Source organism: Primulina eburnea, chromosome 14 (assembly GCF_022965805.1).
Source record: "Primulina eburnea isolate SZY01 chromosome 14, ASM2296580v1, whole genome shotgun sequence".
NCBI lineage: Eukaryota > Viridiplantae > Streptophyta > Magnoliopsida > Lamiales > Gesneriaceae > Primulina > Primulina eburnea.
The window spans coordinates 2,080,817-2,107,256 of NC_133114.1; the positions used below are offsets into that span (position 1 = coordinate 2,080,817).

At 35.2% G+C, this 26,440-nt stretch overlaps 1 protein-coding gene and 1 pseudogene across 1 annotated transcript; one reads left to right on the forward strand and one right to left on the reverse strand.

Moving 5' to 3' along the window:
* The first annotated feature begins 2,059 nt into the window (after window positions 1-2,059).
* LOC140811796 (protein EXORDIUM-like 2) lies at window positions 2,060-3,123 on the forward strand (annotated as a pseudogene).
* Window positions 3,124-20,754: 17,631 nt separating this feature from the next.
* LOC140811858 (phospho-2-dehydro-3-deoxyheptonate aldolase 2, chloroplastic) lies at window positions 20,755-23,697 on the reverse strand. The gene is made up of 5 exons (XM_073169968.1): window positions 23,081-23,697; window positions 22,119-22,396; window positions 21,759-22,035; window positions 21,409-21,654; window positions 20,755-21,300 (listed from the first exon to the last, which is right to left on the reverse strand). Exons 1-5 carry the CDS (start codon window positions 23,123-23,125, stop codon window positions 21,034-21,036), a joined length of 1,113 nt encoding a protein of 370 aa, XP_073026069.1. The 5' UTR covers window positions 23,126-23,697; the 3' UTR covers window positions 20,755-21,033.
* Window positions 23,698-26,440: the final 2,743 nt, after the last annotated feature.

Below are 26,440 nucleotides of genomic sequence, written 5' to 3' on the forward strand. Positions count from 1 at the left end.
ATCGCAAATCTTTATCTGTGAAACGGGTCAATCCTACCGATATTCATAATAAAAAGTAATATTCTTAGCATAAAAAGTAATATTTTTTAATGGATGATCCAAATAAGAGATCTATCTCACAAAATACGAGCTGTGAGATCGTCTCACACAAATTTTTACCTCATAACTTTTTCTCGGGTACACACAAAATTAGGAAAAATGTCATATGTCCAACTGAATGTATGAAACGTTATGGTCACATATTAACATTAAAATTATTAAAATATCTCGAATACATTTTTAAAAGAGTTTTTCCATCAAAATATTTGAAATAGTATTGTAATTTCAAAAATAACGTGTAACTCTCGTCGTAAATATAACATAACTCGTAAAAATTATACCTTTAATTATTTGGTGGCATCCATTATCAATAAAAAAATAATTTTTTTGGTTAATAACTACGACGTATTACATAAATATATCCACTGGCAACAATCATTGTTGGGGTTTTATGGAGGTGGAATCAATTATTATTATTTATAATTTCAAATGGACCATATAATTAGCAAAAGAATCTTCTTTTTAGGAAATATTTAATCGTCTTAATGGGCATATTTCGAACACACTTACACTTAAAAAATAATTATTAGCCCGAATTATTTTAATATTATATGCTAATTAAATAGTTCTTGAAAGATCCATAATACTCTTGTAGCTCGAACTAATACCTGCTCCTTGACAACTCACTTATATATCTCTAATAATTAGTGCGTTTAGCCTATTGTTCAAATATTTGGGATCGAACATTCGTCATTTTACTAAAAATATATACATCAAAACACTATAAATTTATATAATTACTTGAGAGTTTAATTATTAAAATTGTGGTTAAATTATAATTATTGAAAAAGAAATTGTTGAGACGGATAAATATAGTCATTTATACTAATGAATTTACCTACCCAAACAAGAGATGCTGAGATGTTTATATTGCAAAAATTTGTGTGAGACGATATCATAAGTCGTATTTTGTGAGTCGAATATCTTATTTGGGTCATCCATGAAAAAATATTACTTTTTATTGTGAATATCGGTAGGGTTATTACTTTTTATACTAAGAGTATTATTTTTTATTGTGAATATCGATAGAGTTGACGCGTCTCACAGATAAAGATTCATAATACCATTGGTACCGTTTGGTTCAAGTGCTGGTAAGTACTAATATAAATAGTCATATAATAGCACTTGTTTTGTACAAGTATTATTTATCCCAATCAATCAAATTATTAATTATTTATCTCACATCAATCAAATTCCTAATTATTTTATCTCACATCAATCAAATCAATAATATAAAAGTACGATATTACCCTTAATAAATAATATTATTAATATTTTTAACAAGGACAAAATGATAATATCATATTATCTCAAATTTAACCAATTAAATCAAAATCAAACATCATATTAACAATCATTTTCTATTTATTTTATTATTACAAAATATTACTTATCTCCATACTATATATCCTATAGTATGAACCAAACGGTACCACATATGTATATATGAACAAGAGTGGTCCTATTATTGTATCTTATTATCTTCACAATTTGATCATTAGGTATTTAGGTACAATACTTTCATCAGAAAAAAAAAAAGTTGAGAATTTTATATTTAATGTATATTTTTAGTATATTATGTAATTGAAACCATATATTCAAACATTATTATTATTATTATATATATTTCTCTTTAATTACACTTATTATTTATTTTAGGTTTTTTTAATTATTAAAATCATTCTCAACTTGCAAGAAAAATTGATTGAGAGAAAATATCACGAAATGGACTGTACGTTCTACGAATTCAAATTAGATTTTTCCGAAATTGTGTGTATTAATTGTTACAATCACAGGCACAAGCAAGCATTGTAATAATTCCACGTCACCATCAGCCTCCAGCCTGGCACTCGATCTCAACCAATCATATATGGCCACGTTGCAGCAGGCCCAAAACTCGCATTCTCCTCACTACAGCTGTCCCACTCTCCACTCACCTGGTATAAATACCATGCTCAGAAGCTCCATTTTGAATTTATCCCGATCCGCTGTATAATCAATGGCTTCTTCTTCTTCTTACCCTTTTGCCACTCCTAATCTTCAATTTTCGAAAATATTCTTCTTTTTCTTGATTTTTACATCCTCTTCAATGGCGGCGTTGGTGCAGCAGCCGCCCCTTGTGTTGAAATATCACAAGGGAGCTCTGCTGAAAGGCGCCGTTACTGCGAACTTAATCTGGTATGGGAAGTTCACACCCACTCAACGCTCCATTGTCGTTGATTTCCTCCAATCGTTAAACTCTGCGAAATCTCTTCAGCCCGCTGTTTCGTCCTGGTGGAAGATGACGGAGAAGTACAGCGGCGGTGGGTCGTCTAATCTTGTTCTGGGAAAGCAGTTCTTTGATGAGAACTGTTCTCTAGGGAAATCTCTGAAAAACTCACACATTATTTACTTAGCTGCAAAAGGTGGACACCTGAACGTCGCGGTTAACGTCGTACTGACGGCGGAGGACGTCGCGGTTGATGGGTTTTGCATGAGCAGATGCGGCACCCACGGCTCCACTCGTGGGGCGACCCGGTTCGCGTACGCTTGGGTGGGCAACGCGGAGACGCAGTGTCCTGGATACTGCGCGTGGCCGTTTCACCAGCCGGTTTACGGCCCGCAGACGCCGCCTCTGGTGTCTCCGAACGGCGACGTCGGAGTTGATGGAATGGTGATAAATTTGGCCACGGTTCTGGCGGGAACGGTGACGAACCCGTTTAACAACGGGTACTTCCAGGGTCCTGCCACCGCGCCATTGGAGGCTGTCACTTCCTGCAGGGGAGTGTTCGGTTCGGGCGCGTACCCTGGTTACGCCGGTACGTGCTGACGGAGAAGACGAGCGGGGCGAGCTACAATGCGCACGGGGTCAACGGAAGAAGGTTCCTTATGCCGGCGATGTGGGACCCGCAAACGTATCAGTGCTCCACTCTTGTGTGAGCATGAAAAAATAAAGAGATTGGGTGCGGGCGGGTGTAGTGCAGATATGAATTTGTCGTTTTGTATGATGTGTAAAGTTGCTTATGATTAAAATTTTAAAATATTAATATTTGTCTTTATTTATTAAATAAATTTCAGGTTTTAACTTTGTGTAATTTGGGAAAATAATATTGTTAAGATTATTTTGTCCGACAGATATAAAAAATAATGAAAATATCAGAATATGATGTAAAATCGTAAATTCGTGTTTTATCAGAATTAAATGTTGTGCCAGATGTTACAACATTTCGGACAACATCTACACGCAGCGGAAAATAAACTTTTATAACACAAATTGACTTTAAATTAATAAATGGACAAGATTGAATATGCACAAGTATAAATACTTGTGCGTTGCCTTAGGGCAAAAATTAATTACTAGAAAACCGCAATGTTTACACAAAAACCTATCACTAGTGATTATGACAAAAATCAATTTTCTCAACAAGTTGAGAAAATAAAGCTTTCTAAAACTACCAACAATATTAAAACGTTAACAAGAAAGCAAAAGAAACGAGATCCCTAAAAACACGAGCAGCTAAACACGATCTCCAACCAACATCGTTACGGATATTGTATGGAGATGTTCCCAACATTCACGGCAACACCCTGTCACAACTCTTCAAACACAGCACGTATCTTGAATAAGGTTTTCTCTTAAATTCTGAACGTGCAAAAGTGCATAAGTTTTGCATTCATGAAAACCTCCAAGCGAAGAGTGAAAACGATATAAATCGAAAAAGCTCTCTCTTAAAAGTATGCGTGAATCCTCAATCCAAGTGCTCTCTCCAAAGTGCGTGTATGAATAATTGAGAAGGCTTGTGCACAAGAGAGAGAAGAAAGAGTGAGAGAGAGAGCTTCAACAACGTCTTTTCTCTCTTATTTATAGATGTAGACTTTTATTCTTCAAGGAAACCTATTTCACAAGAAAAGTGAGAGTTTAATTAGAAATAAACTCTTTTTAAACATTGATACCATATCTCATTAAATCATTATCATAAATATAATATCTAGAAAAGGGAAACTCAATATTCCACATAATCTTATCATAAGAAATTAAATTTAAGGAAGATATTATATCACAATAAAATCTTAACATAATTATCTAGAAAGGCAAAACCATAATTAAATATTATACTCAATCAAATCAACAAGGAATAGATAATATTAGGGAAACTATTTAAGATAAGAAATTATATCAATTAAATAAAGAAAATATATTTCCCTTCAATCTCCCCCTTTTTGCCTTTCTGGACAAAATCAAATCAAACTCAATTTCTCAGTTGAATTCCAGTTAGCTCTCCCTTAATATGAGAATTTTTCTCTCCCTGAATAAAATCAAGTTAGTATGGGTGTTGTTCGTTGTGTTGGCAACACCTGAGACAACACCTGCAAAAATCATTAAAGATTTATTAAAATATAAATACATCAGGGAAACAAAACCTTTAACAGAAAAGAACATCAACAAAGAAATCAAGCAAAGGTATCAGATAGATGGTATCATGTGATATCCACAGTCCCCTTGAGTTCGAGTCGCATCTTCTCCCCCTTTTTGTCCAGAATGGACATCCACCTTCATAGCCAGACGATAGTCAGAAACTAAGTTCTCAAAGGAGACAAGATCAGTTTTAGCCCGTAATCACTATCTAAAATTACTGAGATAATTGCGTCAAAAATCATTTAAAAAAAATTCCAGAATTAAAACCCACATCGAATTAACACCACTGAACCATAAAAAATCACAAATATTGGATTTATAGCAAAATCCGGATTTTCATCGAATTTTCTCTGTTGAAGTACGCATACCACCCTCTTGACCAACAATATTCACAATGTTATGTTTATGCATGACATATTTATGTCCTAATAACAGAATGTAACAGAAATAGAAACATGAAAATAAATATGAGATATGTTCACAAATGAAATGTTGTCACAAATTTTGGCAACATCTTCTGACAACACGTCCAATTTCAAAATATATTTCAGTTTTTTTTTTTTTGCATACTTAAAGACATATCAACTTTCTGATCATAGAAGTGGTAGCTCCCACACTAGAAGAACGATCTTCTTTAGGACTCCTCTAGGTAGATTTTTTCTTTTCCATTTTCTTCTATTTTTGCCATTTGTATTAAATTCAAAAGAGGTAGCTCCCACACTAAAACCACAGCCTTCATTGGACTCTTTTAGGTAGCTTTTTCCCATCTTTTCTTCTGATACAGAGCATATGCATAATTGATTTTTCTTTTTACTCAATCTTTTCAAGTCACTTTTCGTATGTGATAATGTCATGGAGTACATGATCATCCTTCAACTACTTTGTGATTTAATCAGATTATTAATCATATCCAAGTGTGTTAAGTTTAGATAGAACAAGAAATTGTAAGTGCACCAGAAGATTATGCAACATTGTGGTAACACGTCATATAACAGTATGAATGCAAATGCAGTATGTCTAAGTTCTAGAAATGCACATGCATGTTAGGTGTTGTCCGAGATGTTGTAACATCTGAGACAACATCTATGTATGTTTATACAGAACACATGCTGAGAGATTTCCTAAGGTTGGAAAATCTCTCAAAATCTAATGCTTTTGTGAATATGTTAGTCAGTTGGTTATTTGTACCAACAGATTCAATTCGAATCAATCTTTTTTCTACTAAATCTCGAATAAAGTGGTGTCTAATGTCAATGTGTTTTGTTCGAGAGTGTTTTACTGGATTTTTTGAAATATCAATTGTACTAGAATTATCATATGTGACCGATTTCTCTCTAATAAAACTAACCCATGAAAATTGTGAGAAATCATAAACATAAACTTGACAAATAAGCATCTCACCTTTAGATTTCTGAATAAAAAGAGTTTGTCTACCTCACCTCGTTTGAAACCAATTTTTAGTAGATATTCACTTAATCTGTGAGTATAAGGAGCTCATGCAAATAAGTCCAGCCATCTTTCGTTAATCCACTTTTTCTTTCTTTCGAGTTTGGACACCTTCATGCATACTTCCAATTATTTGAGATGATGGATGGTTATTCTGAATTTTACTTGGAATATTCTGTCCATCATCTACTGCGTCATCATCATTATTCGTTTCGTCCGCAGCTTCAGTGACTTCAGTGTCAGGTGTTGTGTCAGATGTTGCAACATCCTGGGGCAACATCTGCATTTTCCAGTGATATTGGAATTTCCAGAAACTCATCCACATCATCTTCAGCTGTTTTCTTTTTGAGATCTGCAAGGTCATCAAAAACAACATTAATGGATTCCATAATAGTCCTAGTTCTAAGATTAAACATCCGATAAGAACGACTATTAGTGGCATATCCTAAAAACAAACACTTATCACTCTTTGAGTCAAATTTTGCAAGTTGATTTCTGTCATTCAAAACATAGCACACACAACCAAAAACATGAAAATATTTAAGGTTAGGCTTCTTTCCCATAATTATCTCATACGATGTCATTGTCGAACCACTTCCAAATAAACTCTATTTGAAATGTGGCAAGCGGTGTTAAGGACTTCTGCCCAAAAATACTTTGAAATACACTTTGAAGTCAACATCACTCTTGCCATTTCTTGAAGTATTCTATTCTTACGTTCGTCTATCCTATTTTGTTGTGGTGTCTTTGGAGCAAAAAATTCATGTCAAATACTTTTTTTGTCACAAAAAGATGAGAATGAAGTGTTTTTGAATTCCTTACCATAGTCAGTCCTTATCCTTCTCACCTTCAAATTATGAAAGTTTGTAATCCTTGTGATCAATTTTTTAAACACATCGAAAGTGTCTGACTTTTCCCTAATAAAAATTATCCAAGAAAATTGTGAAAAGTCATCTACACACACAAAAGAATATTTCTTACCTCCGAAACTTTCAACTTCCATAGGACCCATAAGATCTATATGTAGTAACTCCAGACAGCGTGTTGTCCCAGATGATGGCAACACTGGGTGTGACGCGCGAGTCTGCTTACTTTTTTGACAATCTCCGCATACAAATGGTATACCAAATGAAAGATTAGACATACCTCGTACTGCATCGTACTTACTCAAGTTCTTTAAGGTTTTGAAGTTTGCATGTCCGAGTTTTTGATGCCAAAGGTCAAGTTCGGTGATTTACACATGTTTGCATGAAAGATCTTCACCTATTTGGTAGAAATTATCCGAAGACCTTGTACCTGTCATAATGCACATATTAGTTTTATCAAAAACTTCACAAGTATGTTTATCAAACTTAACAAGCAAATTATCATCACACAATTGGCTTATGCTTATCAAATTTGAATGTAATCCTTCAACATGAAGCACATTGTGGAGCTTTGGCAGTCCTTCAACATTCAAAGTACCCTTTCCAACAATTTTTCCTTTAGCTCTCCCTCCATAGGTCACTCTACCACATTTTTGTTCAACATAATCAATGAGATGTTCTCTTGAACCTGTCATGTGGCGTGAGCTTCCACTATCAAAGTACCAATGACGTGCAGTGTTAGTTTTCAATGAAGTATAGACAACATTACAGTGAGTTTTTACCTTTGGTACCCAAATTTGTCTTACTGTAGGTCGATCGTGGGAGGTGTTGCGGGAAATGTTGTGCAACATTCAGGGCAACATCCTGCTCGACTTTCGATTCATGCAGTCATCCTTGAGTTTAAAACAGTATGGCCTGATATGTCCAGACTTAAAACAGTAATGACATACATACCTTCGTTTTCTCTTCTTAGTAACAAATGCAGTTGGTTGTCTTTTCGGTGGAAAGCTTTTGGTTGAAGATCTAGATTGTGGCGGTGTGAATGTTTCAGTTTTTCCTTTTACAAAGACAGTGGATTTGAAGATTCATCAGTTTCATATACACTGTCTTTAAATCCCAAACCTTCTTGTCATATTTTCCCATTGAAAGAATGGTTTCAAGTTTTGATGTACTCGAATTAAACTTGGACAAGGTTTCAGTTGATTTTTGGAGTTCTTCTTTGATCTTTCCAAGTTCCAAATCCTTTTTGCTCAAAATTACCTCAAGTTTGGCAACTACGGCTTTTAGTTCAACGTTCTCCTTCATGAGACTTGAGTTCAACTTGTTTCTCTTGGTCCAATCTTCAAACAGCTCTTCATAAAGCTTTTGCACACTCTCAAGAGTGAGTTCTTCATAATCAGTCTCTGATCAATCATCCCCACTTAAATTTCCAGAAGACGTGGATTTCAAACAAACTGATTTTTCGCAGATGTTGCGGCCAGGAGTGGCAACACCTAGGGCAACACCTAAAGGATTTACTTGCAACCAGCGTTTTTCTTCATTCCTTGGTCGAAACTGTTGTTGGACAGGAGGTTTAGGAGCTGGTGGTCGAAGTGCTCCGTTTTCAAGTGATGTGTCCATTAAATATTTCTGTCAAAACAAAATAAAAACCAGAATCAGCACTTAAGTATATCAAGAGTTGGCTCTGATACCACTTGTTAGGATTATTTTGTCCAACAGATATCGAAAATAATGAAAATATCAGAATATGATATAAAATCGTAAATTCGTGTTTTTATCATAATTAAATGTTGTGCCAGATGTTACAACATCTCGGACAACATCTACACGCAGCGGAAAATTAACTTTTCTAACACAAATTGACTTTAAATTAATAGATGGACAAGATTGAATATGCACAAGTATAAATACTTGTGCGGTGCCTTAGGGCAAAAATTAATCAATAGAAAACCGCAATGTTTACATAAAAACCTATCACTAGTGATTATGACAAAAATCAATTTTCTCAACAAGTTGAGAAAATAAAGCTTTCTAAAACTACCAACAATATTAAAACGTTAACAAGAAAGCAAAAGAAACGAGATCCCTAAAAACACGAGCAGCTAAACACGATCTCCAGCCAACATCGTTACGGATATTGTCTGGAGATGTTCCCAACATGCACGGCAACACCCTATCACAACTCTTCAAACACAGCACGTCTCTTGAATAAGGTTTTCTCTTAAATTCTGAACGTGCAAAAGTGCATAAGTTATACATTCATGAAAACCTTCAAGCGAAGAGTGAAAACGATATAAATCGAAAAAGCTCTCTCTTAAAAGTATGCGTGAATCCTCAATCCAAGAGCTCTCTCCAAAGTGCGTGTATGGATAATCGAGAAGGCTTGTGCACAAGAGAGAGAAGAAAAAGTGAGAGAGAGAGCTTCAACAACGTCTTTTCTCTCTTATTTATAGATGTAGACTTTTATTCTTCAAGGAAACCTATTTCACAAGGAAATTGAGAGTTTAATTAGAAATAAACTCTTTTTAAACATTGATACCATATCTCATTAAATCATTATCATAAATATAATATCTAGAAAAGGGAAACTCAATATTCCACATAATCTTATCAATAAGAAATTAAATTTAAGGAAGATATTATATCACAATAAAATCTTATCATAATTATCTAGAAAGGAAAAATCATAATTAATATTATACTCAATCAAATCAACAAGGAATAGATAATATTAGGAAAATTATTTAAGATAATAAATTATATCAATTAAATAAAGAAAATATATTTCCCTTCAAATATTCCAATGAATTTTTTAAAAATAATTATTAATTTTCGCAGTCCAATCTCTCATAGGTTATGTTGGATTAATGTTTTTGTTTCCAATGCAACAAAAACGCTATACGATAACAGATTTTATCCGATATCATAGGCATTATGACAACTGTTGTAATTTACAGTGTTGTTGAAAATGCGTTCTATGACAATGTTGTAGCTCCAATCAGCAACGGTTTTTCCAATTAGCGACGGTTTTTACTATCGTTAATTAGCGACAGATTAATTAAACCGTCGCTAATATTAGCGATGATTTTTTTAAAAAACCGTCGCTAATATTACGATCGCTAAAATTAGCGACGGTTTAAGTTATACTGTTGCTAACATTCTATAAACCGTCGCTAATTAGCGATGGCTTTCTCAAAAACGTCGTCAATTAACGTCGGTTTTAGATTAAACGGTTTAGAATAACACCGTCGCTAATTAGCGACGACTTTCTCAAAAACGTCGTCAATTAGCGTCGATTTTGGATTAAACGGTTTAGAATAACATTGTCGTTAATTAACGACGATTTAGTCATAATCTATCGCTAATATTTTAAGTAAAATAAAATAAAATTACTTTTATAATTTAATAAATCTAATAAAAAAAACTTCCTATCTTTCTAATCTAATATAATAAAATTTATAATCTTAACTAAAACTTAAAAATTTATAAAGAATTCAAGCGAAAAAACTTATTTTAAATCGAAACTAAAATCGTACCAGATAGGAAAATATATTGTTGATGTGAAAAAAAATAGACCGAAAGTATGAGCAATATTTATAGACAATTTGCGACAGTGTTTGGTAAAACCGTGGTTATTGGCGACGGTGTTTGGCTAACTGTCGCTAATATATTAAATTTTAGAGAAGTATTTATGAAAAGAGTAAGTCTCATGTGAGACCAGTCTCACGGATCATAATCTGTGAGACGAGTCAACCCTACCATATTCACAATAAAAAGTAATAATTTTAGCATAAAAAGTAATATTTTTTCATGTGCGGCCCAAATAAGAGATTTGTCTCATAAATAAAGATTCATGATATCGTCTCACACAAATTTTTGCCTTATGAAAAAGACAAATATTTTTTTATAATCGATGTATCATATCATGTTAAGATTGTATTTGAATAAATAAAATCGAAGTTAGATATTTCAAATTCATAATAATAAATCTACTTGAGAATTGATTTCAAATCTCAAAGAAATTTTCTTTATTCATAAATTTTAAATCAATCTCAATATTAAATCATTTCAAATCTTCTCATCGAACTACCTCCTCAAAGCTAAATCTTTTAATTCAGACACAATGAAATTAAAATTTTGTCAATAAATCAAATTGTTTCGATAACAATGAAATGGGAATAATATTTTCCCGACCTTTCATCGGGATGTAAATATAGAAGTTCATTGAATCTGAAGTGAAATACACTGTTACAATTGCACTGTCGCTATTTTTTTATTTTTGATTTTAACCATATCATAAATGCTATAATTATTTTATATATATCAAGAAACATTTATAAAAAAACTATGTTCATTTAATTTCGGTTGGCTTGTTTGAGTGCATGAATGAGGGGTAGCTGTGGACAAGAAACTTAAAGAAAACTGTGAAATTTGCAGACGTAACAGGCTTGTGATTGTGCTTGGATTTTCGTGAATAGATATTTAATAATTTTTGTGCAATATGCATTTACTGTTTTGAGTGGAGGGGGACAACAATGGCAGCCGTCAGTGGGATTTCTCCCTTTATCACAATTGAGAATTTTATAATAAACCAGCATGAATTTGTGGCCCATTCCGAATGTAAGAGTTTGCTTCGCAATGATCGAAAATATACAAAATTTTGAATATTTTGTCATTATTAATTTGTTCAGTACATGTATATGTAAGATTAGGTATCTACCAAGTTAAATTATGACTTCTTTTTATTAGTTGTTATATGGAAATAATTTTTTTATAATATTTTATGGTTTTATATAAGAGTAAGTCTTTTGTGAAACGGTCATCACGAATCTTTATCTGTAAGAGGGGTCAACCCTATCAATATTCACAATAAAAAGTAATACTCTTAACATAAACAGTAATACTTTTTCATGGATGACCCAATAAGAAATCCGTCTAACAAAATACGACCTGTGAGACCGTCTCACACAAGTTTTTGGTTTTATATAATTATAACATTTATTTTATATGTATACTCATTCATGTAAGATAGATTGAAATTTCTGCTACTCGTTTTCCTTTTAAAATGTATTAGAAAATTTTTTTCCTCGAGTTCGGCCGAAAGTACCATGTATATACATATATATATTTAAAATACTTTTGCGCCATCTAATATAAATCAACCAACTAATATTTCAAAACCCAAAAGAAAGTAATTCAAATTATAAAGTTATGAGACGTCAACCAACTTAAACAAACATTATTTCAAAAATAAACTTAACTCTAACATCCTCTCAAAAACATCTCAAAAACATCACAATCCTAAAATCTTTAAGTAATCATAAATCATAAACATGTTTTATTTGCGGAAAACTAGCGACGGTCATCGGGTTGTGTGCATCTTCAATCCTGATATTTCATCTATCAAGTCTTCCATGAACATCATGCTCACCTGCATCGATCACACCTAGTGAGTCTATTGACTCAGCAAACATTGACCATGATAACAAGTAATACATATACATCCACATGCAACAGTGAAAATACTTTTACTTAATATAACTTTTCATGAACATGCATTCACTTAAACATTTTTTCTTTCATTGTATCATATCGTGTTTCCTTTCATCATATCATATCATATTTTCTTTCATCATATACGTATACGTTTTCTTTTTATTGAATTCGGATCGTTAATTGTGGATTTCGTATCAGCCGAGGGTCGATGGATCCATCTACGTATAACCACAGTACTGGGCGGCAAGGGCATCATCAACACTCTCACCCATCAACTGAGTATTGGCCTTACATATCATCATAGCACTTTGATGAAAATACGATCGTCGGGCTCCATCTGGGGTCTTCTTCCGTAAACAGGCTCCCTCTGGGGCCTTTTCCCTCACGATATCCATAATCACATCATCATATCATCGTATTAGTCACAATCACTTCAACTCCTTCAACTTTTGATATTTCATCACTTATAAAAATCCATGTACATATAAATCATTTTCCTTTTAAATCAAAAATGCAACATATCTTTTAGCATTAACGTTTCATCATATAATTTCATAAACATTTAAAATAAACATATTAAATTTTTTACAGCATTCAGGGCACTAGCCCAAGTCCTCCTCAAATCCTTCAAACCTAGAACCTAACCGAGTGGACCAGACTCTGCCCAACCCTCCTAAGACCTACACCGAACCCTTTATGACCCTACTGGACCAACCTCTACAGCCCATACAAAGCCTGCCCCCAAACCCGCAACTTCAAGCGAAGCACGTCTCCTCCTCATGCGCGGTTCCTCCCTAGCCTTCACTCCATCCCCCATGCGATCAGCCAAGGACCTGTACTAGCCTCTCTTAAGACCCTTGATGTCCCCTAACAGCAGCTCACGGCTGCACGCATTAGGAAGCAAGCCGCCCCCTAGCTAAACCCTAACTCATGCATAACCAACGTTTTTGGTTCGAGTCATCAGTCCTTCACACCTAGCATCGTGTAGCCCCTCTTGAACCACCATACAACCTCTTTTTGGTCTCCTAGACACGCCCTATCAGCAGCTGTTAGCCGTAACCCTCGAAGACTCCTAGTCGAAGAGTCATAGCCCTTAAGGAGTCTATTTATGTTCTTATTCCTTACCTATCTTGTCCAGCCCTTAAACGCACACTTAAGTTACCTTAAACATGTGAAAAAACATCAATTTCCATAGCCCTATAATGACAACCCTTTTATGTATCATTAACATAAGTTTTAGAACCAAAAAACATGAGTTTTAAGCAAACCATGGCATAAAAAGGAAAATACAGAGTAGGGTATCATATTTTTTATGCAACCATTTATCAAATATATAACATGATGTGATAGATGTGAAAAAAATATTAGGGTGTGCCTTTTGCGTTTATTACGCACGAAAAATGGCTTGCGATACGAAGAACGTCGACAAAGAGAGGACCTTGCTGATTTTTCCTCAAATCCACATGATTTTCCTTCAAAGTTTTCGTGTGATGTGTGGTTTGTGCTGATGAGAGCGTCCTAGTGTTTATAGGGGGTTGGGACGTGGGGTTGTATGAGTAGTGGTGGGGTTTAGGGCTTTAAAATTTGATATATAACAAGTGGTGTAAGCTTAGGTCCATTGCCCATTATGTAATATTAAAAATATTTTGTTTAGGAAAACTTGTGAAAATAATAGCCGAATTCTCGAAAAGTTCATATTTTCATCGAAAATCGAATACCGTTTAAAAATACGTCTCGGCATATAAAATCACCTCAAAACACCTCATTTTCGAAAATTCTATTTAAAATGAGCCACATTAAACCATTAAAAATAATCATTTAATAAAATATTTTCTGATATGGTCCCCGGTCTCTGTTCCTCGATCACGTATTGAATAACCTTTTAAAAAACAGTTTTAGGCATTCATATAGAAAGGTACATTTTAAATATGTACACATGCACATCATATTTAATTCATACAATTAAAATATTTTGATTAAAATACATAAAAAAAATTGATAACTTGCATGCATGTGGTTCACGTAGACCTTCAAATTTTTGGGACGTTACACAGATAAAATTCTTGAATATATTATAAAATTATGATATTTATCTCGCAATGAATATCATGAAATTCATTAGAAAAGTATATTATATATTCTAACTTTGTTCATAGTTGATTCAGCTGCTTATAACAAGGATAAAAACTCACTCGAGTTCGAGACTAACATATATTATGTAAACATCAAGTTTCATTTGGTAAGACATGGAGATATCCCTGCATATATATGGGTGCTCGTTGGGTGAGTCACTGAACAATCCTCAATCGAACTTTCCAAATGATTATCACTGTGGAGTAAATTATTACGTGGTTATGTTTGAACACTAGTCCTTTGATTTAGGACAACATAGAGACTCTATGTATTAGCGTTTCACTTTGACTCGTTCATTGACATCATGAGGGTCATCAGATGACGAGATGGGTGTAGTCCCGATGTACCTAAGAGTCGATCCATCGCAGTCGGTGATTCACTGCTCGCATACATGTGTGAATATCGCATATGATCTGATGAGTTAATAGTGCCATAAATATCTGACCAGAGTAAGAGTTGTGGTTTAGAGAAAGTGTTTCGTGAGTTGCACACTCGATGCGACTATGGTTACTTAAAGATACATTACATCATTATCGAATTCATTTGAAACTCTCAATATACCAATAGTTGTAGGTTCGATCAAGATATATGAGTTTAAGGGACCGTAGTATATGTTAACCATAACCTACTAATTCTTGAAAGCACTATCAGTTATACATAGGGATCATGGGGCGACAGTAACAAAGGCTTTTACCATGATATGATGAGTGTAATCAGACTTGAATTCTGACGTTCTTGATCAAATGGTTGGTGGAAATAATGATGCTAGTTAGTGTAAGTCTGAATAAGTCAAATGTTCATGAATCACATGTAGTTGTGAACCAACGATTAGCTGTATTCCTGAACCATTGAGGATCATGTAAGTATGAAATTATATGTTATCGTTGAAATATTTGAATTTAAGGAGTTTAATTTGATGATTAAATTTGATGGAGATCAAACTTATTTCTTGTAAATTATATTTATGTAGATTCTATATTTATAAGTCGTGGAAGTTAGCTTGACTGATAATTTTGTGAGGAGAGTGCAACTGCCTAATTTAGTAAAAGAGTTCTAAAATAGACAACTGCCAAAAATTGGATATGGAAAATTTTGACATTCGAAATTTTTGTTTTCATTACATTAACAACTTTTGTACTATCTTGACATCGACGTTGTCTTTTCGTCGATTAAAAATATAATAAATCAATAATCCTAAAATGTTTTGTCACGTCCCGAGCTCGGGCCCGCACCTGCGTGACTGCACAATGGGTTCCTATAGCAACTACTTCGTATTCGTCATCGTTTTACGAAAATAATTAACCCAAGTTGCTATAGAAGTCCATTATAAGATATTATAAACTCATTTTAAATCTTTTATTTTTAAGATGTGGGACAAGGGTATCACAATCACCCCTCCTTCAGAACGCGACCTCCTCGTCGCGGCCTGACCCCTCGATCCACCAGCACCGAGAATCTAGCGGTGGCTCCTACAGGTTCAAGAGGTGGCTCCCGTCATGTAGCACTTTGCCCCGCAGGTTCAAGAGGTGTCTCCCATGCACATAGCACTTTACCCCGCATAGCAGTTATTTCTCGGTGTTCCACGCCGGTGACCGGCTCTGATACCATTTTCTCACGTCTCGAGCCCGGGCCCGCACCTGCGTGACTGCACAATGGGCCCCTATAGCAACTACTTCGTATTCGTCCTCGCTTTACGAAAATAATTAACCCAAGTTGCTATAGAAGTCCATTGTTAGACATTATAAACTCATTTTAAATCTTTTATTTTTAAGATGTGGGACAAGGGTATCACAATGCATTCTGTCACGCCCCGAGCCCGGGTCTGGGCCTGCGTGACTGCACAAGGGGACCCTATAGCAACTAGTTCGTATTCGTTCTCGCTTTACGAAAATAATTAACCCAAGTTGCTATAGAAGTCCATTGTAAGCCATTATAAACTCATTTTAAATGTTTGATTTTTTTCGATGTGGGACAAGGGTATCACAATCACCCCTCCTTCAGAACACGACATCCTCGTCACGGTCTGACTCCTCGATCCACCAGCACCGAGAATCTAGAGGTGGCTCCTACATGTTCAAGAGGTGGCTCCTGTCATGTAGCACTTTGCCCCGCAGGTTCAAGAGGTGGCTCCCGTCATGTAGCACTTTGCCCCACAGGTTCAAGAGGTGGCTCCTATGCACGTAGCACTTTGCCCCGCATAGCACTTATTTCCCGGTGTTCCATGCCGGTGATCGGCTCTGATACCATTCTGTCACGCCCCGAGCCCGGGCCCGGGCCTGCGTGACTGCACAAGGGGCCCCTATAGCAACTAGTTCGTATTCGTTCTCGCTTTACGAAAATGATTAACCCAAGTTGCTATAGAAGTCCATTGTAAGCCATTATAAACTCATTTTAAATGTTTGATTTTTTCGATGTGGGACAAGGGTATCACATGTTTAATTAGTAAACATGGAAAAATATAGTAAAATGTTGATTAGTATATTTCAACAAGTCAAAACATCCATACAATATTCTAAGAGAATCTAAAATTAATTATTTATTTGAATAATTATTATTTATTTATATCAAGTATTTTTAAGAGTTCAAAATAGTTCATGAGAATATTCTAGAAGTATCTAGAGTATGTTAATTGAATAATAGTTATTTAATTATATCACATGTTTTTAATATTTTTCATATGAAAGAGTCTTTGGTCATCTTTCATTTCAGACATGACTTGTATGTTTCAAGAAAGTTAATCTTTGGTCATCTTTCATCTCCTACTAGTTTGTGCAACATTTTTTGGGAAATATGTTCTAACCTAGCGTGATACAAGTGTGGTTGATTTAGACTATCTTGTTTTCTTTTGTCTATTATTGATATCGTGTTTATTTGAACACCATTAATTGAAACATCTTTTATTTTTAAGTTATAAAGATCGTTTTGTAATTCGTATGTTCTAATTAAACATCCATTCTTATAAATATTGCAAAAACATTTAGTAAATAAACAAAAAAATATATCTTTATCAAGCATATAAATGAAAAAAAATATTTTTAACTAAGTCAAAAAATATAAAATATCTCTTAAATGTAACTTAAAATTATTTTTTAATACTAAGTAAATGTCTCATACGGTTGAAACGACTCCTGCTACATTGTCCATCCTCAGGAAGGTCTCATCATTCCTTAATCTTATACTTCTTGTCATCACTTGCAAATCATTTCATATATGAGATCCACATCAAATATCTAATACCCAAGAAGTTGAATTAATTGAAACATTGATTTCAATATAAAACATATCCTTGTCAGAACTCTCTTGCACTAGATATTCTTTGCAATTTCGATTCAAATGTTCAGGTTTATTGCAACAACTCCTGCTACATTGTCCATCCTCCGGAAGGTCTCATCATTCCTTAACCTTATACTTCTTGTCATCACTTGCAAATCATTTCATATATGAGATCCCCATCAAATATCTAATACCCAAGAAGTTGAATTAATTGAAACATTGATTTCAATATAAAACATATCCTTGTCAGAACTCTCTCGCACTAGATATTCTTTGCAATTTCGATTCAAATGTTCAGGTTTATTGCAGTGGAAGCAAACATCTTCTACCTTGTCTGGCTTTGTGAGCATTTTAGAAGTGTTTGGAGCTTGTTTTTTCCTTTGTTAATTTTTCTTGGAAGGAGCATAATGTTTCTTTCCATAGACTTTGGGCATTTCTTTGTCCTAGATGAAGAGTCCACTAGGAAAACAAGTTTTTAATTTTTTGTTGGCTTCAGAAAATGTAGAATATTTGATAGAAGAATGGGTAATCATGTTGACTAACTAGTAAGATTGTTGACCAACTCTTCAAAGTTGGTCTCCAACTTGTTTATATTGAAGCTCACCACAAACCCATCAAACGATGATGGTCGTGACAATAGTACAATGTTCATGGACAATTCATTTGGAATAACAAAGTCTAGGCACACTAGTTTCTCGATGAGCTCAATCATCGTTACACCATGATCATGGAGTACTAATGCCCTTTTCATGCATACGTCATGAGCTCCTTGGCTGTAGCATGCCTTAGTGGACATGTTTGTTCACCATACCACTCTTGTATGTGATCGAAAATGTCGTCAGCATTTACAGACCCCATGTGTAACTCGTTCAACATAGAAGCCAACGTATAACTCTTAGCTTGTAAATCATGGTCCACCATTTCTCAAGCCTAGTCAATTCCTCAGCAGGGGCATTGACATCAGCAGTTTTCGAAGGCAATTTTTGAGCAGATATCCTATTTCCTCATAATCTAAAACAATTTTTAAATTCCTCAGTCATTTTAGCTAATTTGGTCATGTGAGCTTTTTTTTGAATGAGTATAATAGATAGAAGATTTCACGAAGATATCTAAATCTACTGAAATGGAAACAAAATAAACGTTTGATGAGGGCCCAATAATATGATCTCCTTTATTTTCACGTGTCAAACTTGACCCATCAATATTGAATCTTAATGGACGGTCGTCATGAGATCGACCAATAATATGAGCTAATTTCATGTCAGTTTCATGTAGTTCACATGAAGTATGTTAATGGAAGTCACAGTTTTCCGACGTCTAGGACTTCCCAATAATAAGAGCCAGACATTGGCTGTGGGTAACGTTCATTATACAACCAGCATTGATGAAAGACAATGAAATATTAACTTTAATTTTATTTCAATGAGTTTGATTTAAATTTTGGATCTTATCCAAAATGAATGATTTTAATTTTAAAAATTTGTCGCATCAATATTTTTAAAATCTCGTGTCATGTTTGTTTCTATATTTGTCGGATTAATGCAACTCTTGTTATTATATTAATAATAACGCACATACTGATTATTTATTATATATCATATACATTATAAAAAAATGATCGATAACCGAGAGCCAATTGATCCATACGAGCCATATATGGATCCATGTCCAAAAACTAGGAAAATGTAGGTATTCAAATACAATATTACATAAGTTTTCAGTATTTTACATGTTTTCGATCTTTAAAACTCTTGAGGATCTGGGCCACCATCTTTAAATCTTAATCTCTCACTAAATCTAATATTTACATTAAATTTTCATAATAAACTGGGATATAAATTTAAGGGGTGCGAACGAGCCATAAATTAGACTCACTTTAAATAATTATCAAATAATTAAAAATACAATATGTAAAATATCAGGACATATATCTAGAAAATTGATTACGACTTTCGATCATCCTTTTATCATATAATATCAAATATTATATTAAATTCATAATATCACATATTATCGACAAATCATGTATCTTGAAATTATCACTAACCGTCATAATTATAAATAAATTAATAAGTTAAATAAAAACCTTTATTTAATTTCAATTAGTTCATTAATAATTTAATTTATCGTAAAAGATCTAATTCTAATTATTTATTTATAATAAAAATATATAATTTTATCAAAAATTTATTCCAAGGATAAATTCGGCCATATTTTCATAAAATATCAACATAGCCCAAAAAAAATTCGAGAACTTAGAAAATCGTCATGAGGCTCCCGAAAAAGAGTTCTTCTCAGGCAGGGCAGCCGAAGTCCATCTCGGACACCCAACTCGTGCCCTTACTGCACTGCCCGAACTATTTTGGCATTGTGGTCGCGGTTGCCTGCCCACCCTGGGCAGCGTTGCTCGAAACGGGCAGTGTTTGCCCCCACCTGCTGCCTCGAACAGTTACGAGCAATTGCAAAAAGTTTTAATCTCTAATTCTTTTCAATCTGCGTGCCTCAGTCCTTGACCAAGTCAGTTTTAATCTCTAATTTTACTTTGACTGGAATTATGAATCCAACCCAATTTTTAAATGATATAATTAATGACAATCTTACAATTCAAAGATGGTATACTCAATCTTTTGAGCTGCCCTTGACCATTTACCAAAGGAATCAGCATAGTACAAGAATAACCATGGAATATATGATAAGAGTACATTCCGGACTACTTGTGGATATTCCCTCGTCCTATGGCCTACTACAACAAAACCCATTCAAGCTTTACATTGATCTTTCTATTAAAATATGTACAAGGATGTCATATTTTAGTTTTGTAAATTTTGTAAATCAATTGTAGTTATGTTCGCTTTTAACATGACGAAAAAAACATAAGTTGTTCGTCAGAATATAGTTAGGTGACTATAATTGATTCAAATACGGACTAGAAATAACACATGAAGATATACATGATTAACATTAACATTTTGCCACTAAAAAAACTTTAACCATCATTAAATTTACCAAATAAGAAATGAATGATAAAGATCAACCCAAGAACTTCACCAATTCAAAATCATTCCAAAATGGCCGCAAACTCATATACATTCACAACAAAAGAACAAGTGATCGATTGCAAATTCAAAGTAACATTCATTATTAGCCAATATTACACATTATACCGTTATATGTTGCCACAAATCCGAATATATATCACGAACTCTTTCGATAATTCACAAATACTTGGTCTCAAATTATTCTCACATGCGGAAAAACCTATTAGCAATCACCATTCTTGGAGATATATTATTCTCATTGTTTTACAAAAGTGCGAAAAGTTCCCTACGGTCTGACAGATGAAAGGTTACGTAGTGGTCCAAGTCGTCTCTTCCGAAGCCGCTCAGCAATAATGAAAGCAAGTTCCAATGATTGAGAAGCATTAAGCCTTGGGTCGCAATGTGTATGGTACCGGGAGCTCAAATCGTTATACGTAATTGTACGCGAGCCCCCAACGCATTCTGTAACGTTTTGGCCTGTCATCTCCATATGCACCCCTCCAGGGAAGCTTCCTTCTTGGTCGTGTACGTCAAAAAATGCTCTCACCTCAGCCTAGGTGATGAAAACGTACCACCAGTTAACAAAACAAGCATTCTTGCATAAAAATTACTTTACAGATGATTATAAATTTCATATGAAGGAAAAAAGGTCGAAATTTACCCGGATGGCATCAAAGGAGCGAGTCTTGAGTCCACAAGGAGCTTTGATGGTGTTTCCATGCATAGGGTCACTGACCCAAGTGACGATTTGACCTGCTCGACGAACGGCCCTGATGAGATAAGGAAATTTCACTCTTAAGTTTTCAGCACCCATACGAACTATCACTGTTATTCTTCCAGGTTGGTTTTTGGGATTCAGAATCTCAATCAGTTTCACAAGCTCGTTTGGGTCCATTTTGTCACTTACCTGAATCATAATCCCAAATAGGGTACCTCAGTCACAAAAGCCATATAACCAAGTAAAAAAACTATTTAAACTAGATTAACGGATATAAATAGCTTGTTAGAAACCTTAATCCCAAGAGGATTGGAAACTCCTCTAAGAAACTCAACATGAGCACCGTCCAATTGCCTTGTTCTTTCCCCAACCCAAATCATGTGAGCGGAGCAATCATAATATAGGCCGGAGGTTGAATCTAGCCTAGTAAGCGCTTCTTCATACGGTAAAAGTAAGCATTCATGGGATGTCCAGAACTCAGTAGTGGTCATGACCGGATGATCTGCTGTGAGACCACATGAAGCCATGAAGCCAAGGGCCTCATCGACTCGATGAGCCAGTTCACGGTACCTATGAAAAATATCAGCTCATTAAAACTAAATATAGAATTGAAAAGAAAAAAATGGTAAAGTAAACAATAATAGATGTGATACCTATCGCCCTGCTCGCTATGTTCAGTAAAATCAAGGTTCCATTGGGCAACCCTCTGCATGGCAGCATATCCTCCAGTAGCAAATGCTCGAAGAAGGTTCAAAGTAGACACAGATTGGGTGTAGGCTCGAATCATTCTATCGGGATCAGGAGTTCGTGATTTCTCATCAAAAGAATCACCATTAACATTGTCACCTCGATAACTCGGCAGCTTCACCCCATCCTTCTCTTCAAATGGATCAGACCTTGGCTTAGCAAATTGCCCCGCCATTCTTCCCACCTAAATGTTTGAACTTTGGTTGGTTCACAAATCGGTTATAGAAACCAAATACAGATAATCAATAAGCCAATAACAAATGGATCGATGATCACATCACCAAGTAGTTTCAAGTCCATGTTTCGTTTTTGGGAGAAAATCAATCTCTTGATATTAAACAGACTAACATAAGAAAACTATTTCAAGTCATCAGCCTATGAAATGACTATATTCTTCCACCACAATAATTACACACTTTCCCTTTTCATCAGTTATGGAGTGTTTGCATGAGCAGCCACTTAAAATATATACACTTAAACCCAAAAGTACACAAAAAATTTAAGATAAAAAATAATTGCCTCAAATCATTAATTAAACTAACTTAGTTGAAATGGAGAACAAAAAATGAGAAGACGAATGCGAACTCAGCATCCATGGCAAATTCGTAACAACTGTCTTATGAGCAACCAACTCTCCAACTACTTAAATCTTCCTGATAATTCTGCATTCAGTCTTCTCATCAGTAGATGGTGGCTACCTAGGGATTTCAAATTCATCCATAATTTTAAAACTTGGAATTCATTGCAAACCAACTAATCTCAATTCTAATCTGGAACAAAATCCGAAGGAACTAAAAACAGGATAGTTCTAAACCAATTATTCACATATCCAGCTTAAAATCAAGGATATAAGAGGGAAAAAAGGGACCTTGATAACAGGCATCTGGCCACCAAACATGAGAACCACGCTCATCTGCAAGAGCACCCTAAAAGTGTCCCTAATGTTATTTGCGCTGAATTCTTTGAAACTCTCCGCACAGTCTCCACCCTGCAAAAGGAATGCATTCCCCAGAGCAGCCTGCCCCAGCTTCTCCTCCAGGCTTCGTGCCTCACCTGCAAAGACAATCGGGGGAAAGGATTCAAGAGTCTTGACGACTGATTCGAGCGCGGCTTTATCAGGGTATTCCGGAAGCTGGGACGCTTTCTTCGATTTCCAGCTGTCAAGACTCCATTTTATTGATGCAGGAGAGGCGGAAGTGGATGGAGGTGGGTTGGAGGATTTGACGGCTGATATTGTTTTCGATCTCGGTTTGATTGAAAGAGAGGTAAATGCGTCAGGTTTGGTGGGAATTGAAGGACTAGGGGCGGCGGGAGCGGTGGAAGTGTGGAGGAAGGGGTAAGGGGTTGTCGAGGCGCGGTGAGGCGGCGGCGTAGGTTGTCAGAGCCATGGGTCTTGGCGGCAGAGTTTTCGTGATCTCCTCTATGGGAAGTTGGCGAGTGGATTTGGGAAGAGAAGGATGGCTCGGGACTCGGGAGGGACTGAAAGAAAATAAATATTGTCAAACAATTTATATAAAAATAATTCCCTACGTCAGCGTTTCTATTTTTTTATATTTAGCATTTTCGTCAAAAGAAATTAAATATTAAAAAAATATCAATAATATTTTATGCTAAAAAATAAAGATTATTTCGGGGATACTAATAAAAATACCTAAAAATTAATTTATAAATATTAACCTCTACCTTGATATAGTTGATTTACAAATAATATTATTTTTAAACAATAAAATATTTATTTGCTATAAGTTTTAGACAAAGAGTGGGTCTCATGTGAGACCGTCTCGGATTTTAATCTGTGATTGAGTCAACCTACCGATATTCACAATAAAAAGTAATACTCTTAGCATAAAAAATGATAATTTTTCATGGATGACTCAAATAAGAGATTCGTCTCACAAATACGACCTGTGAGACCGTTTTACACAAATTTTTGTCTTATACAAATTTTTTTCATCTTGAAAAATAAGTTAATTTTCTTTGGTTTAATTTTATCTTTGGGAAAAAAATATTAAAGAAATGATCTTGGAAGATACAAATTCCGGTCAATTGGTGTTGGCGCCTGATTTTTTAAAACTCCTATTTAGTCAAATTTCATCCCCGTAGACTTTTGTTAGTGTGTGCTTGGATTATAGCGTCAACTCTGAATACAGTCAATTTATTTAGAACCTTTTTAAAACTTTATCACGGGCATATCACATTGTATGCAATATTAATATAATAAAATTTTGTGTGAGAAGATGTTGGTCAATTTTGTGAGAAAAATATTTTATTTGGGTCACAAATAAAAATATATTATTATTTCATTAAAATTCTTTTTAGATGGTCTCATGGGTCAATTTTGTAAGGCATATATTGATGGACAGATTCTTACACCTTCGAGGGTGCTTCAAACATAATATTTTTAATGAGCTCCAATAGCTCGTGTTCTAAGAATGTAAATACTGATGAATTAAATCGAGTTTGCCTACATCAGTTCTGTTAAACGAAATGTATACGCACAAACAGAAAGGAACAAAGAAAACAACGAGAAACAAAACAGTATCGCAAAGCTTAAAATAAGCAAACCGAGGCCTGTATGAAATACAGTGTCCTTAAACAGATTCGTCCCCTCTGGTGCGTGCTGCGAGGATGAACGTGGACGTCTGTTTCCCAGGATACAACGGAAAACCAGTAGTACCGTAGCACAAGGCACCACCACGGGGAACTGAAAAAGTACCTGAACTTTATCATGGGACGGAGCAACGACAGAGGAGCGGCAGCCGATGGAAACAGCGGGAGCCGAGACAGGAAAGCTAGAGCAGGGCCGAAAATATAAGAGTGCAGGGGAGTGTCGTTGGATTTTTTTTTTTTTTTGAAAGACTTGATGTTGCCTCTGTTTTATAGGCACTCCGGCTGTAACTGTTGGTCATCCGAAAGGCCAGCTAGCTGAAACACCAAAGGTCAACTGAAACTGTCCCAGCTGAAGCACCAAAGGTCACAGACCATTTCGAAAATAAAAAATAGCAAAAGCTAGTTAAGCTTGGTGGGAAATTTTGCCTTGATCGGTCCGACATTCGACGCGCCCAGGTCGCGCACGTACGCCTGCACACAAGTCAAGCCTTTTTCCACTGCAAATTGGGCCCATGATTTGCATCCCCCTGCGCCTGTGCGCGCGAGAGAGAGCCTCTTGACCAATCTTTGTTACACCTCCATAAAGTATAACACAATATAAACTCACCAATGTTATATTCATTTTCCAATGTGGGACATTTCCCACTTGCCATCTACTAAGCCTTGTCCAATTTCTCATTCAAAGAACAAGCCCAATAGCCCAATAAGCCTAAGTCCAACAATCCCCCACATGAATGGAAATTGAAAGATATTCAACGATTTTCGTGATAAAGTTCAACAGTTGAATCTTGCATAGGATAGGTAGGTATTACCCTTTGAACCTTCCCTTGTGAAAGCATAATAATTCACTGGGTGACAGTAGACATGATGTCTTTGAACTGTACAGCCGTTTGTGTGAGTTAAGATATACTCCACACAAGATTCTTCCTAATACTATTCTGTTCTCATGATTGTGTTCGTTTTGGCCATGAACACACTCCTGGTTCTGCAAGAGGGTCTAGAATTGAGCCCTGCAATTCCTTCGAAGCGGACCCACTTCTCTCTCACATAGGTGATTCTATATTGCTTCTCATCAGAATCATTAAAAGCCGTAAGCTTATCCTCAACATTCACTGTTTCATGATAGGAATGGATTAGGGATAACCCCCACAGTGATTCTCTAAATTAGTGCGATTAGGTTGTCCCATTGAACCTAGTTCTTGGGATCTCCAGTCAGCGTAGGTTGGGTTTTCCTTCACACCAACTTATTCTATAGGCTTGAGCCCCATTCCCCTTGACATTTTCGCAACTAACTCTCTGTTTAACCCTTTGGTTAGCGGATCCGCTATATTATCCTTTGACTTTACATAGTCAACAGAGATAACTCCAGTTGAGAGTAGTTGTCTAATGGTATTATGTCTACGACGTATATGCCTAGACTTACCATTATACATATTATTTTGTGCCCTACCAATCGCAGATTTGCTATCACAATGTATGCATATAGCCGGCACTGGTTTTTCCCATCCTGGAATATCTTCTAAAAAGTGACGCAGCCATTCAGCCTCTTCACCACACTTTTCAAGAGCTATAAACTCAGATTCCATTGTGGATCTGGCTATTACAGTTTGTTTAGAAG

Excerpts from the sequence above, each read along its gene's own strand:
- LOC140811858 (XM_073169968.1), bottom strand. The coding sequence starts at position 23,125 with ATGAGCGTGGTTCTCATGTTTGGTGGCCAGATGCCTGTTATCAAG. Across the intron at positions 22,036-22,118 it reads CATAGCGAGCAGGGCGATAG|GTACCGTGAACTGGCTCATC; the intron begins GTATCACATCTA and ends TATTTTTCATAG. Across the intron at positions 21,301-21,408 it reads GCTCCTTTGATGCCATCCGG|GCTGAGGTGAGAGCATTTTT; the intron begins GTAAATTTCGAC and ends TTCATCACCTAG.